The 14,325-nt window shown below is 41.5% G+C and overlaps 2 protein-coding genes across 4 annotated transcripts in view; both read right to left on the bottom strand.

Moving 5' to 3' along the window:
* Positions 1-4,118, bottom strand: part of phf2 (PHD finger protein 2) — a 31,626-nt gene extending 27,508 nt beyond the window's left edge. For 2 of the 3 annotated variants that reach the window (XM_008410376.2, XM_008410375.2), the window contains exon 1: positions 3,701-4,117. In XM_008410376.2, the coding sequence (XP_008408598.1) occupies positions 3,701-3,798 (98 nt within the window). In that variant the 5' untranslated portion in view covers positions 3,799-4,117. Of the gene's footprint in view, positions 1-3,700 lie in introns of all 3 variants that reach the window. The other variant, XM_008410377.2, reaches the window with a different exon arrangement.
* A 2,848-nt stretch (positions 4,119-6,966) lies between these two features.
* Positions 6,967-14,325, bottom strand: part of cass4 (Cas scaffold protein family member 4) — a 17,144-nt gene continuing 9,785 nt past the window's right edge. The window contains exons 2-7 of the mRNA XM_008410379.2: positions 13,394-13,816; positions 12,690-12,773; positions 12,451-12,567; positions 10,637-11,932; positions 10,428-10,502; positions 6,967-7,837 (exon numbers count right to left, since the gene is read on the bottom strand). Coding sequence (XP_008408601.1) covers positions 7,421-7,837; positions 10,428-10,502; positions 10,637-11,932; positions 12,451-12,567; positions 12,690-12,773; positions 13,394-13,816 — 2,412 coding nt within the window. The 3' untranslated portion in view covers positions 6,967-7,420. The remainder of the gene's footprint in view (positions 7,838-10,427; positions 10,503-10,636; positions 11,933-12,450; positions 12,568-12,689; positions 12,774-13,393; positions 13,817-14,325) is intronic.

Raw genomic sequence — 14,325 nt, forward strand, 5'->3', positions numbered from 1 at the left:
TCCTTCCTTCCTTCCTTCCTTCCTTCCTTCCTTCCTTCCTTCCTTCTTAGTGGGGTCTGGAGGTGCTGGTGCCTATCTCCAGCTAACATTCCAGGCGAGAGGCGGAGTCACCCTGGTCTGTCGCATAATTTTGAAATATCCGTAAGGAATTTTTTTTACCATATTTGCGCTAATGTATGACGTTAATGTGACTTTTAATTCATCGCGTATCGGTCACGGATTATAAATTGACATCAAGCAAGGCTGAGGCAGCTGCCACTTAGATCCAATGTTTTGAGAAAAAAAAACTAAATCAGAAACAAATGTGAGAATCTGTTGATTTTGTGTGAATTTTGAACATTTGTGATAAAACTGGAGGGACTTATTGATGTAATTTGCAGTTTAGAGGGGTCACAAAAAAGAGCTACTCTTTCTGTATTTTTCTTTTACTTCACTTTGGGTATATCTTTGTTTAATACATGATATTTGAAGGAATCTTTGTTTTCTTGTAGTTCACTTTAAACACATTCTCTAATCAGACAACGTGTGCTGTAACGCCCATAGATCTGACAGAGGGTGTACTTTCTTTTGACCGTGACAACATGCTAAGGGACTTTAGCATCAGGATAATGTTACAAACAAGCTTGGTTCAGACAAAACTACTCTGTTAAAGCCAGTATTACTAGTAGGATGTAATTGAGTTGAAGAGAAATATCAACATTGCTGTCCAAGCGCATTTTCTGCGTAGGCCAATCTTCTCCGGCCCAAACAAACAAACGTGGAGGCGTGGCGGTTTTTTTCAATGCGAGATTGTGGGTTTTGGAATGACTTCGGATGGCTTTAATCTAAAAATATTCTTACTTTTACCTAAATAGACAACATACAGCTCTGGAAAAAATTAAGAGACATTTTAAAATGATCAGTTTCTCTGATTTTACTTTTTTTAGGTAACTGTTTGAGTAAAATGAACATTGTTCTTTTATTACTGACAACATGTCTCCAAAATTCCAAGCAAAAAAATGTGCATTTATTTGCAGAAAACGAGAAATGGTCTTTCACACCTCAAGTAATAGAAAGAAAACAAGTTTATGTTCATTTAGAAACAACAATACTGATGTTTTAACTCAGGAAGAGTTCAGAAATCAAGATTTGGTGGAATAACCAGGAGGTTTTTAGTGGGTTCAGGGCGGTGGGCTCTTCATTTTTTCCAGAGTTGCATATTATTGATTGGGATGAGTCACACACTCAATTACAAATCACAATAGATGCATTTATTCTCAATGGAGAATGTAGTAATTATAAATGTCTAGCCGTGTAACAAGAGTCACTAGGGTGGCTGCTGCCTCGCGAGTACAATCCCATTAAATTAAATCCAATTACCTTTATGTTAAATATGTCAATTGCTTGGTTTACTTCAGTAGCTCCTTTATTGTTTACTGTATTTTAGTCTAAATATTCAAGTGTCTCTGTTGGGGTTTTTTATCACTACTTGACTGCGTTTCTCACTGGCTGTTGGAAACACGTTTGTAGCTGGGTCAATGATCAGTTCTCACTACCTGTCCAGATCCAACTCAAACAACCCTGACTGAGAAAGGCCAAGGCTGAGCTCTCGAAATTTTTTTGGGGGGGCCAATCACTGTCAAGTCACAGAGTTTGGAAAGTAGCAACATGCGACTCAGATCTAAATATACGATGGATGGAGCAGAACGCAGCCCATCAGAGGAACAGGTGACCCTATCAGTGCAGCAGCCATATTGAATTTTGAGGTTTGGGTTTGGAGGGAAATCCCTGACTTGCTGAGCCAAAATTCAGACTTTGTTACATTAAAACCGAGTCATAAATCCAGAATTCTGACTACTGAATAAAAATATGTATCCTTCCTTTGGATGAACTGAAACTGAAATGTCGTTCAAATTGATTGCGATGACAGAAATAGTTATTGAGAACCGTCATCTGTTATCAACAACAGCATTGACACTCAAAATGTCTATAAACTGTTTTTTTTCTTAACTATTAAAAACAACAAAAGAAGTTTTTTTAAAAAGCAGCAGCTTTATGAAGAAATACTCAGTCTGTTTGAAAAGATGTAATCCAGCAAAAAAAAAAACACCTGTTTCCCCCAAAATACTCCGACTTTATTCCCTCTGACAATAGGCTAATACTGTCAGAGTGTGTTTAACAATGTCATATTGCATATTTAGTTTATTTTGTCCAACTGTCCTAAACCTGATGTTACAGGCTATATAATAAAGCAGTATATGCTTATAACACCACCATATGAGTGCATAGATTTTGTGTTAGATAGGTGTTAGTTTCCAGTCAAGGTGAGGTTTGTTCCTTTTAAACTCTACGCTTTTTCAGAATAACACACTGGTTCCCTGTGGATTGTGTTCTTATGCTGCTGGAGCTGTGGATCCACTCACAGTGACTAAAAACACACAAATCTCTAAAGGGCTCATGTACAGTATGCTAGCTTCTAACATACTGTATTTGAATGGGCATTATAACACAGGTTTGCTGGAAACATGAGCATTCAGTTTTTTTCATAACCTGCATCTAATTTATATCTCAGCATGATTCCTCTGAATGCAGGTACTTGTTGAGTTTCTGCTGATGCCTGACTGCAGGTCATGGCTCTTCCTCTGCGTTTAACTCACAGATGAAGCCCCAGGCATGCAGGCAGCCCAGCGAGTCAGGGAAGCATTAAGGGGTTAACATTCAGGCGCGTAAATACTGTCCATCGCTCCGTAGGGCTTCTTCACTCAAACAAACGCTTTTAACAAATGATCTAATTAAAGTAAGACGCCCCAGACTGTAGCCGAACGGTGTGAATTACACGCAGACCACCGCTGACGTTCGGACGGGGCAGCTTGTGAATATAAAAAAAGAAGTGAGGCAAATAAAGCCATATGTTGACAAGGATTCTGCGGAGATCGTAGCGACTCCTGGTACAACGGAAGATGAGCGTAGGATCCGATTTGCGCTCCACTCGGTCAGGCAGCGCGGCGGCCAGCCATAAGCCCACAGTACCGGAGGCTCCAGCCGCTTCCATTACTGTTAACAACAACTGCACTTTCTCTCCCTGCTGACGGGTCAGAATTCCATAAACATGGGCTATTGTCAGCCATGGCTGGCGCCTGGCAGGAAGACTCTGCTGCGGGGCTCTGAGCTCGGTCTCGGGTCGTGATTTCCAAACCACGCTCCGCTTGAACAGCGAGTGAAAACCGACAGACCGCTCCATATGTGGCAGCATTTAACAACAATATGGCTGATAAATAAAAAGGGAGTGTGGTAGCGGCGGAGGGAAAAGTGGAAAACGAGACCCACAAGAACGGCGACTCCGCCGAGGCTTCCTCCGCTGCTGTCCGCTCCTGACAAGGGGAAGGCAGAGTTTAGTTTGGGGATACGGGAGGATGTCAAACAGCTCACGGGAGACATGAGCAGACGAAGCCCCTCACTCCATAATATTATTTTCCGAAGTATGTTTTTGATTCCCGGGAATCCGTTTCGTTATATTTTGCGAAAAAATGTCACAACCCCGGTCGGCTATATTTAACTCCGCCTTCTTCTTCTTCTCCAAGCGGCCTCTCTTCAGATGTAGACGGGCGACTGAGAGCCACAAAGCTGTCAAAACGCAGCCGAGTCTTCGCCATTTTTGTTTGTTCCCCCCATAAAATGCAAACCGCCACAGAAAGCAGCTCGACGAGCAATCTGGCCTTACCTGCCGTGAAACCAGTCCTTGCAAGCATCGCACTCGATCATAAACTGGGTCACGTCGTAAGGTAATCTGCAGATGCAATACACTGGTACAGTCGCCATGTTCAATTCACAACTACGTCGGGATAGACTGGGGGGGCTGCAGGAGGAACAACGTCCTGCAAACAATATGATCCAATATGATCTTCCCCAGAAAAAAAGCCAGGGGCAGTCCCGCCGGACACATGAAGCTAAGCTCGCTGCTCCATCACCGCCGCAGCCGTGTTTGCGTTTGCGGAGCGGGCGGGCGAAGCGACGGAGGCTCGTCTTAGGTGGTTTTCCTGAAATGCATTCTTTTTATTATTATTATAACTATATGTGCATGCCCCCTGCTGACTGCGCGGCACCGAGGCGCTCGCAGCGGGAGCCGGAGGGGGAGAAAAAAAATGTAGGCTCGGCGTCTTTGCGCGGAGTTAAATAAATAAGTGGGAAAGTTACGTCAGAAAAGCGGTTCTGGATTTGATGAATGAGTTTTAGGATCAATCAGCAGGAGCAGAAAGGCTGAAGGAGCGCAGAGGACATTGATGCTCGGCGGCGGCGCCCAGCTGCTAATCTTTGGTCATTAAATGAAATATGGAAAATTGAGGGCAAATAAATTACATTTGTCTTAATTTTCTAAAACAAATGAAAATGGTCTTTGAATTATATAATCCAATTACACGTTGTATATATACATCTATGTGTATATATAGATAGATTTATACATATGTAATATAATATGTATATTACATATAATATAAATTACATATTATACATATATATATATATATATATAAACGGGTGGCAGAAGAGAGGGGAAATGGTACAGGGGTTGAGGGAGAGTACACACACTGGTTGACTTGGAATCGTAACACTCACAAATAACTAGACATGAGGAACATAATAACATAAGAAATGACTGAAGCAAAGGAAAACATAAAACACTGCTGATCTACTCAAAGAATATAAACCAAGGAAGACAGAACTAATAAACAAAACCAAAACACACGAACAACCCAAGTTACTGACAGTTTTCAAGTGTGTGTGTGTGTGTGTGTGTTCCTGTGTGTGTGTGTAGGTATGTGTAGGTATGTGTGTGTGTCGGAAGGGGATACGTAGGAAATTCTTTGCAGATTTCTGATGCGGTCTTCAAGTTCACATTGTTTGTGTTCTCCACATATTCCATACTGCTGAGCTAGCTTGTTAGCTTGTTAGCTGGTTGGAAGAGTTCTTCATCCCTCTGCTTTGAATTTATTGCCATCAACCGTAGTCGAGGTATTGTATGAAGACTTTGAAAGTGTGTTGAACAGGAATGGTTGCTTTGAATGTATCTGGCGGTATCAGGTACAATTGTTCAATGTCTGGTATGTCATGTGTCGTTGAGGTCCTCAATAGAGGATAGTAGGTCCTCTATTGATGGGACTATTTTTTTCATCAGGTTTTTAGCGTGTTGTTGAACTTGACTGCATATGCTGACAATTCAATGTTCAATCAGGAAGATGTAAACAGTTTCCATGAATTCCTCTAACCTCTATGTGGTTTCCACATTGCTGCTTACACTCTGGTCACGTCGACACACCTGTTATATCAGGTCGCCACGCCTCCCCTTCACCAGGTTTGTTGAGAAATCTAAAAATTCAAAGCATAATAATCCCCTAGCTGCATACAGGTTTCTGTGAGGCAAAGCAAATCAATGCGATTATTACCCATCAGATCATTATCAAATAAAGTCTCTAAAGAGAGAGGCCTTCAGAAAACCCTATTTAATTTCTCTATTGTGTTGTTCAGAAAAATCTTTTTTGGGATATTTGATTTTGTCAAGGGGTAACAGGTGGAAAACAGCACAGATGTTCCTTCCTGGGTTTTCGGTGCTTCTCTATATAAATTCAGTCAGATTCTTAGAAAGAGGAGCTGCTCCATCCAGAGCAAATACCAGACCAGGTGTCTGCCAATGATCTTATCTATAATCTACGGATAGAGAAAGAAAGTACTGAGAAATCCTCTCTTAGAAATTCCAGCTTTCGTGGAATGATGAAGTTGTGCATCATTAACGGTAGGGGGCAGCATTTCCTCATTAAACTGACGTACGTGAGGCGCAGTGCTGTGAGGGGCTGCGTAATGCTGCGAACCTGACCACCTGTTGATGGAGTGGTGTCTCACCGGTATTGTGTCCAGTCATGCTAAAACCTTTTTTTTTCTAAGTTTATTTGAAAGTGATAAGACAGGAAAGTAGATAGAGAGAGAAGACGTGCAACTAAGGTCACCAGGGAAATGAACCTGCAATGACCAGGTCAAGGACTAAGGTCTCCCTCTGCGGAATGTACTTAACCTCTCGGCCACCACAGCACCCTAGTAATGTGCACACTTTATATATATTTATGTATTTATTTATTTATTTATTTAACATTTGTCTACTTGTATTCCAAGTAGATTTTGAATTCGTTTTGTTAGTAAATGAATTCACAATCTTAAGAATTATTATTTCCACTGCTGACTGTTAAACTTTGTAATGTCTGTCCTCTGCTCTGACAGAATATCAGCTTCTAGCCCAGATTCTGCCAGACGGTTCCTCTTTTCTTAGAGCTGCCAGTTCATCACAGATCACAGGATTTTGTTTCTCCGCCCGCTTTCAGACAGCAGCCAACAGGTTGTCACTGCAATTCAGATCCACAAACCTTATCGATACACAAATCTGCCTGTGTGATTACACAGTAGCTATATGCTGCTGGATGTAGAAACTGGATCCGTTTGTCTTGAAGTGATATTTTGTTGATGACTGGCACTGTGCAAGTAATAGAATCGATTCTAATGGTTTTACTGTTGTTTTTGAGCTGAAGCTACAACAGAAGCAGGTTTTCATGCTAGGTCTAAGGTTCGGTGTGTTAAAAAGGACAAAATGATTCATAAGTTTGACTTGTTATGGAAAGGTTAGCATTTGTGGACTGTTAGGATGCCGAGTCAAAACATCATGAAAATGCCACAGAAAACTGATGTCACTTTGTGTCTTTTGGGAAAGACACTTCACCCGCCTTGCCTGCTGCTGGTCTTTAGAGGGTTTTTAGAGGCCAGGCTGGTGCATGTCAGCCTGGCCTCTGTCAGACTGCCAGGACAATGTGTGTGTGAATGGCTGAATGTAGTGTGAAGTGTTTTGGGGTCTTCTGGACTTCACAAAATCCTGAAGACCCCAACATTAAAGCTGACTAACATTAGGTTTTCAGTGTTCAGTCATAACGTCAGTGAAAATTAAACGTATTTCAGTTTTTGACATTAAACTTTATGAATGTCGAAGGTGTTTTGCACAGAAAATTTACAGAAGGCAGGATGTATCAAACATTTACCTCGGAGATGACATTTTCTTCAAATAGAAATAATAAAAAAAGAATACACAAAAACCGACAAAGCACATTCACAGAAGAAAAAAATGAATTAGAATAGCAAAACCAAATTTTAACCCTATACTGAAATTGCATTTGAAAATCAGAGACATCACATTCCAGTACGCCAAATGTGCAACAAAGTTATCCGTGCTCATTACAAAGATAACTTCTTCACTCGTCCATGTTTAATATTGGAAACGCCTGCATTTGTGATTAAACCCAACATTTATCAAAAGCTGTCTAGGCAGTCACTGAAATGGAAACAAACACGGGCTGGCGGACAATACGTTTGCCTTTGCTCTACAAACAAATTAGTTTGGAGCCCCCGCTCAGAGGTCGAGCGATATCCGATATTGCTGTGCTATCTGGGCTAGTTCCTTAGCAAAGTCTTGGACTTCCAGCAGGGCCTGCTTTTCTGGGTAGTGCACAGCGGCCTTCTTGGTGGCCACGGCCAGCTGCTTCAGGAGAGCACACAGGTGGTTGCTCTTACACAGGAGGCTTTTGCAGGACCCTCGACGTTGGGCCTCCCTGCAAAGAGTGTCCAACAGTCTCTGGCCCACCATGATGACCAGCTTACTTTGTGAGATGAACTTCTCCGGCGGCTGGTTATTTTGAAGGCTTTCCACAAACCCTCCAATAGCCTTTTGAAGAGCTCCAAAGTAAAGCCGGCAGTGCTCCGACAAGGAGGCTGGCTGCTGTTCTTCTGTGCTGCTGCTGGAGTCAGACAAGTTACGCATATCCTCAACCTGAGAAGAAAAGACGTATATTTTTCTCATATTTCTTTAACATTCACATAAGAGCATTTTTTTCTTATTTCCAACTTTGGTCCGGCAAAAGGTATGGCCTTTTGACTGAAAAATTAATAATCAGCTATAAAATAGGAAATAAACCATCCATCTATTATCCAACACTCTTCCCTTGTTGGGTTAGGAGGGGGGCGATTGCCAATGGGAGAGAGGCAGGGTACGACATCGCAGGGCTACAGAGAAACAAGCAATCATACACACACACCTGAGGAGAATTTAGAGAGACCAATCAACCCGACAGTCATGTTTTAGGACTGTGGGAAGAAACCGGAGTACCCACAGAAAACCCATGCATGCACAGGGAGAACATGCAAACTCCATGCACTAAGACCCCGGGCTAGCACGGCACCAGTGCTACCAACTGCACAGCCCGGAAAAAAGCTATATAAACCAGTGATTCTTGAGAATAAGGACAAAACAGGTCCTATGGATAAAGCACAACATTTGAATAAAATATACACAAAATATAATTTTTTCAAATATCTGACTAAACTAACCTGGGTCRTGTGAGCACAACAATGTATATTTTCCAGGTATTTGCTGAATATTTTTTTATTTTAAACATTGTAGTCAGTGGATGATGCCTGTAAAAGCCCTTGTCCAGGAGTAGAACTCATTATAATAGTTTAAAACAAAGAAATACTAAAATTATATATTATGACAATTAAGTATAAGTAGTCACATAAATAATTATAAAGGTATCAATAAATTGGATTAAAAATCTTTTTTATATATTTTCCAACTCCATTGAAATTTGTCCCTAGTTTTTGTCAAACTAGGGACAAATTAAAAGAATGTAAAAAAAAAAATCAAGCATTATTGGGGGGCACCAGAACTTCTGACGACCCCATGACCACTTCCTTTCTCTTCCTTTGCTAAGAGGGCTACTTAGCTCTGGTTAGCTTAAGTTATTCTTTAATTTTTTCTTCTTTTTATTCCTAAGTTGCTTGTCACAACCATGATGTGTCAACACCATAACTGACAATTTACAAAACCTATGACATTTTGTGAAATAAAGGCTTAATTTTGGTATACTGTAAAGATTTCATGGACCTGATGAGCTACAACATGGCCTCCTTCAGAATAAAATCATATAAATTGAGGTAGTTTGGCTTTTTGTCAACTCCGTCAGATGTCAACTCCAGAGTTTTTGTGACTCTTTCAGTGAAATTGTTGACAAATCTCACTTAAATGTGCAATTAATTCATTTTAATGTATTCTACATACATTGCATTACTTCACATGTACCAAGTTTTTCATTTTACTCACTAGTTTGTCACCACCTTCAGTTCTGTGTCAATTCCGTCATGCGGTGTCAACTCCGTCAGATGGACTTTTGTTGTTTTTTGTTTTAAATAATACTTATTTTGTTTCTTGAGAAGCATTTGTCTGCAAAATGAGTAAAAATATCACTATTAGGGTCATTAAAAATTTGTTTTTATTTATTTTTGTCAGATGGTGATGACAAAGTTCTAGGTCAGGTCGATTAAAAATGTTTTTGCTTTTTTTATTTAAATGTTGCAATTGGGAGCCTGTACCTTACCATCTTTACATTTCCAAAATATTATTTGTCATATTTGCATACATAAGGTTGAGAAATAACAAAAAAAATAAATTATGGGAAAATTAAAACCCATTTTGTCCCTATTCTCAAGAATCACTGAAACACAATAATAAGTAACATCTGCAGTCAAAGAAAAGATGATGGGTGGGCAGTTTTAAGAACAATTGAAAGCTTAGTGTTAAAGTTTGAGTAAGGTTTGGGAACCTATGTTGTTGGGGCATCTGCCTCCAGCCAATTCGTCTTGGAAGAGGGGAAGAACAAAGAGCGAGTCAAACACTTTAATGAATGGCGGACCACATGAAATAGCTAACTTTGTGAGACCAGGAGCCAGGTCTGAGTGGAGCTCATAGAGTAATGACAGGAGGTTTAGTTGGCTCTTAGGATGAGAAGGTTTCAGGTCTGAAAAGCAATAGGAAGCCCTTCCTACTTTACCCTTCTCACATAGGTGATATGTGAGTGAGGTGGCAGGCGAGGGTGCGGGCCTGGGCTCGCCATTTCCCCAAATGAAAATCTGCCTCTAGAGCCGTCACTGGCAAGTTAAGGAGCTGTGAGCGGAGCTGGAATCAACACCTGGGAATCAAACTGGGAACAACTGTGTTGAGGAGGACATCTGTGTACAATGTGCCTGCTCTGCCACTGAGCCATGTGATGCTCCATGTGCAAAGCATTTTTATTCAAACCTCTGTGCTTGGCATAGGATGTACCTGAGAAATACCATTTTCAAGCACAAACGGTGTTCAAAAGTATAATGAATGTCAAAGATCAATTTGGTTGATCACATAAATTATCAAAAAAATGCATTGGAGTTTGTGTTTGTGATTTTAGAAAATATGGGGAAAAAAAGTGAGATATAAACTTTTCTAAGGCATAGTGCTATTCATTAAACTTATCTTGTACACAAGTTGTAGGCAGGCATCTGATAAAAGATGAAATGCATAAAACAAAAAGAGTTGCTTCGTCACATACCTGTTTAGAGGCTGGTGAGATGTTTTCTTTTGGATCTTGAAGTATTTCTTCTGGCTTCCTTTCTTCAATTTTTCTCTAAGAAAAATGGAAAAAGTATTTACTCGAGCAATTGTACTTTGAGTTTTCCTTGAAAATTTATGACGTTGAACAGCCATAACCAGCTTTGTATTATGTGCATTGACAAAAAGAAAAAACTTAGAATTTTTCACCTGTAGCTCTACGTAGTCATTGTCCTCTTCTTGCGATTCTTGTCTTTCTTCTGTTTTGTCAGGACTTTTCTTGGTCTGTGGTGGACTTCTGTTACTCACAGGTTCTTGGTCTTTTTGAGGAGTTTTAAAAAGAAGCTTACTGTTCGCATAGATGATGGACACTAGGCGCTTGACGTCGTCAGGTACAGTGCGTGCCACCATCACGAAACGATCAAGCTGGTCAGGGTTCTGAGTCTGGCCTGCGTCCTGACAGAGTGTATCGAGGGGCCAGCCAGCTGTGTTCAGAGAGCTCGCCGTTTGTTGTAGGATCACACCAGAATCTTCTACAATGGACAGCTGTTTGTAGAGCCTGGTTTGCAGGTTAATATCAGTTAAACGATAAGCATTGCCCTTAATATCAAGGGCAAAGTTGAGAAAGCATGTCACAGTTGATACGATTGTCTCTGTTGCTTCCTTGATTTCTTTCAGGTGTTTCTCCAAATGGTTTTTACACCTCCAGTTGCTGCTTACGAAGTCCATGAGCTGGGGCATAGCCCCGCAAACAGAATCTTGAAGCTCAAGGAGTTTTCGGCAAGCTTCTTCCTGGCTGAGTGTCACTTCTCGAAGAGGCTCAGGGGACGATGAGCTTAAGGCTAGAGAGTCACAAGAGCTGTTGGAAGAGCTGGAGGCCGTGCTGATTCTTTGATTAAGTACTGCAGAGAGACTTGATCTGAATTGCTCGTTTTCTGGTACCATTGCCTTCCTGCTTCCCGGGAGGTCATGAAAAGTCGTACAAGCCAAAAAGTTCCTCATCCGCTGTAGACGCACCCTTTTCAGTTCCAGAATATTGTTTGGGTCACCCCTTCTCTCAAGGGATTTATGATCTCCTAGAGGATCACACACCACTTGAGGGAGAGGGTCTTCTTTGGGTGGAACATCATATAATGACTCCTCTGTTGGCTGCTGAGTTGGAGGTTTGTTTGAGAGTGGGGTACGGCGGAATGTTTTAGGGGGACATGGCTTGTCAGCAATGCTGGGTTTTGGCGTATCATAAATTGAGGAGTTTGGATTTGTTTTTGGAGCAGGTATAGTGTCATAGAGCTGCCTGCAAGTAGCTCTGGGTGGCAAGGTGTCATAAGTGCCTTGGGGAAAACTTTGCTTCTCAGAACCTGCCGGTACGTCATAGATCCACTCATGTTTGGGGGGATGAGGAAGAGTGCTGAATCCACTGGGAATTTTATGTTGGTATTCTGTGCCTGAGGGAATAGGGAAGTCATAGTTTGGGTCCTGAGCCAGAGGTGGTGGAACTGCATACACCTTTAATAAAAACAACAACAACAATTTAAGTGGTGACTGTAGCTTTGTGGGTAGAGTAATCGTCTTGTGATTGGAAGGTTGTAGGTTTGATTCTAGCTTCCTCCTGCCATGTCGATGTGCCCCTGGCATTGCCTACCGATCTACGTATCTGTGTATAAACGTGAGTGAATGTGACTAGTGGTCAAAATGATTGGAAAAGTGCTATACAAGTTCAGTCCATTTACCATTCAGAGCATTTCTTTGCCAATCAGAACACATTGTCCAAACTATAGTCTATTTACATGCAGGCATATGAGAACGGAAAAGTTGCATGTTGATCTGATTACCAAAGGCACTCCCATCAATTGGTCAGAATTAAGAACAACTATCTCATACAATTTGAAATTGTGAACCTACAAGAGATGAACTCATAAGTGAAACTTCTTGAACGTGACTGATGGTGAGATAGCATTTCAACGACGGAACACTGCTAAAAAAGAATCTTGTTTTAATCATTTCTGAAGACATTTGAAACTTACATAAGAGTCTGTTTGACTGTTGCTCCTTAAACTCTCTGGGGTGTCGGAAATGTTCTCCGGCTCTGAAACTGAAGCAAGAAAGTTTGTCTTTGGGATTTGGCTTGGAGGTGATGATTTCTGAAAAGGAAAGATCATAAGCCCATTATGTTATCTGACTGAACCTCACCCAGATGACAATATTTTAAAAAAAGAGAGAGAGAGGAAAAAAAAGACCAATTTTGATCAATGAGTGTGCTTACAACTAAAAGAGAAGTTTGTCTTGCTTGGGACGGCACATCGTAGAGTTCCCTTTTTGGGCTGGAAGCGAGGCTGGAGAATGGAGGCTGCAGACATAATGGCATGTCTTTAGTGCAGAGCAAGAGTGCCTTGATCAAAGCTGCAGCTACCTCACTGACCTCTGCATTAAACACATTTATGGGGACAGTGTTTTTCTCTGAAGCCTGTTGAGAAGCCCATTATGCATACACTTGGCCAATTAACGCAGCTTTGTAATAGAAACCATGCTGCTCAGTGGATATTAGGTGGCTACTGTCGAGGGGAACACCACTACCCTGAAGCAGAAGAGGAAATCATGAACACATGGGTGTATTTCTTCCCAATAACCTGCACCCGTACAAATTTGTGTGTGTTTCTGAGGTCCCAGGCAGTAGGGATTGCTGTTTGCAGTTAAAAGTGTCTGAAGTTCATGTCTGTTTGTCTTTTATAGGCCCATAAAGACCATGTTGCTGCATGCCTGTCCTGACAGCGTGCCCCTTGGTCCCCCATATGTAAGCTCTTTTGACAGCAGGAGTTTTCACAGCTTTGCATTTCTCCCCAACAGTGTACATTTCCAATTATGCAGGTTTTACTCTCCCAGAGGAGGACAAGGTTTGATTTTACACCAAAATACCTCGTACAACGGTTGACTCCTTATTTAAACTGCACAAAAATGAAAAGTCTGTACCTTCTTCAGGCCCGGTCCGTTTGTCTCCTGCCTCGATGCTGACGGGATTTGGCCGCGTGAAGCTACTGAAGGCGAAGACGGGACTTTGCCGATCATGTCCATACGTTCGTAGGTGATGGTGCTTATGGGTCGGGGTGGGCTCGGGATCTGGTAGATGTTTTGGACGTTGACGTGACTTTTAGCTTTATTCATAGCAAGGTTTTCCACGTCGTGCCTTAGGGGCCCTGCCGCAGTCGCGGTCTGTGGCAGGAGCTCCAGTCGGTTTGCGGGGGCCAGCCCACATCGGCCAGACAGGGAACACTTCCACCATCCGCTGGTGTCTGACACATTTTGCTCCATCACCATGACGATGTCGCCCTTTCTGAAGGCAAGTTCGTCCGCACACTCCGCGACGTTGTCGTACAGAGCCTTGGCAAATTTACTCTGGAACGCAGAACAGAGAGTTTGGAGATGAGGACGATAAATCAGACAGTATGTTAAAAATATACAACCCACTGTCAAAAGCAAAATGGTTCTCTCTCTTGCAAAACGTAAGATTTCACTTGTGTTAGTCATCACAGGATAATGAAAGGTGTTTCTTGTCACTATGGAGATAGATCTTTAGGAAGGGATTTGTCAGTATGATAAATCATACTGATATATGCTCCAGTCTGTATCTACATTCTTCAGAAGATTCTTCTATAAAATACGGAAAAATAGTCAACTGAAAGTCTGTTGAGGCTAAAAGACAAAGTAGCTTCCACTATGCAGGAGGACTGGAATGTTTTTACTCTGCCGGAGTGCTGGATATTTAGTAAATATTAAATTGGGATATAATTGTTAAATATTGCAATGCAAATATAGACTACATTTAATCCTTTTTTTATTATTATTTTTTAATCACGGTAACAATACCACCATGTTGAGCTTTGGCATCTATGGTCACCAATAGA

Source organism: Poecilia reticulata, linkage group LG5 (assembly GCF_000633615.1).
Source record: "Poecilia reticulata strain Guanapo linkage group LG5, Guppy_female_1.0+MT, whole genome shotgun sequence".
NCBI classification, from domain to species: Eukaryota; Metazoa; Chordata; class Actinopteri; order Cyprinodontiformes; family Poeciliidae; genus Poecilia; species Poecilia reticulata.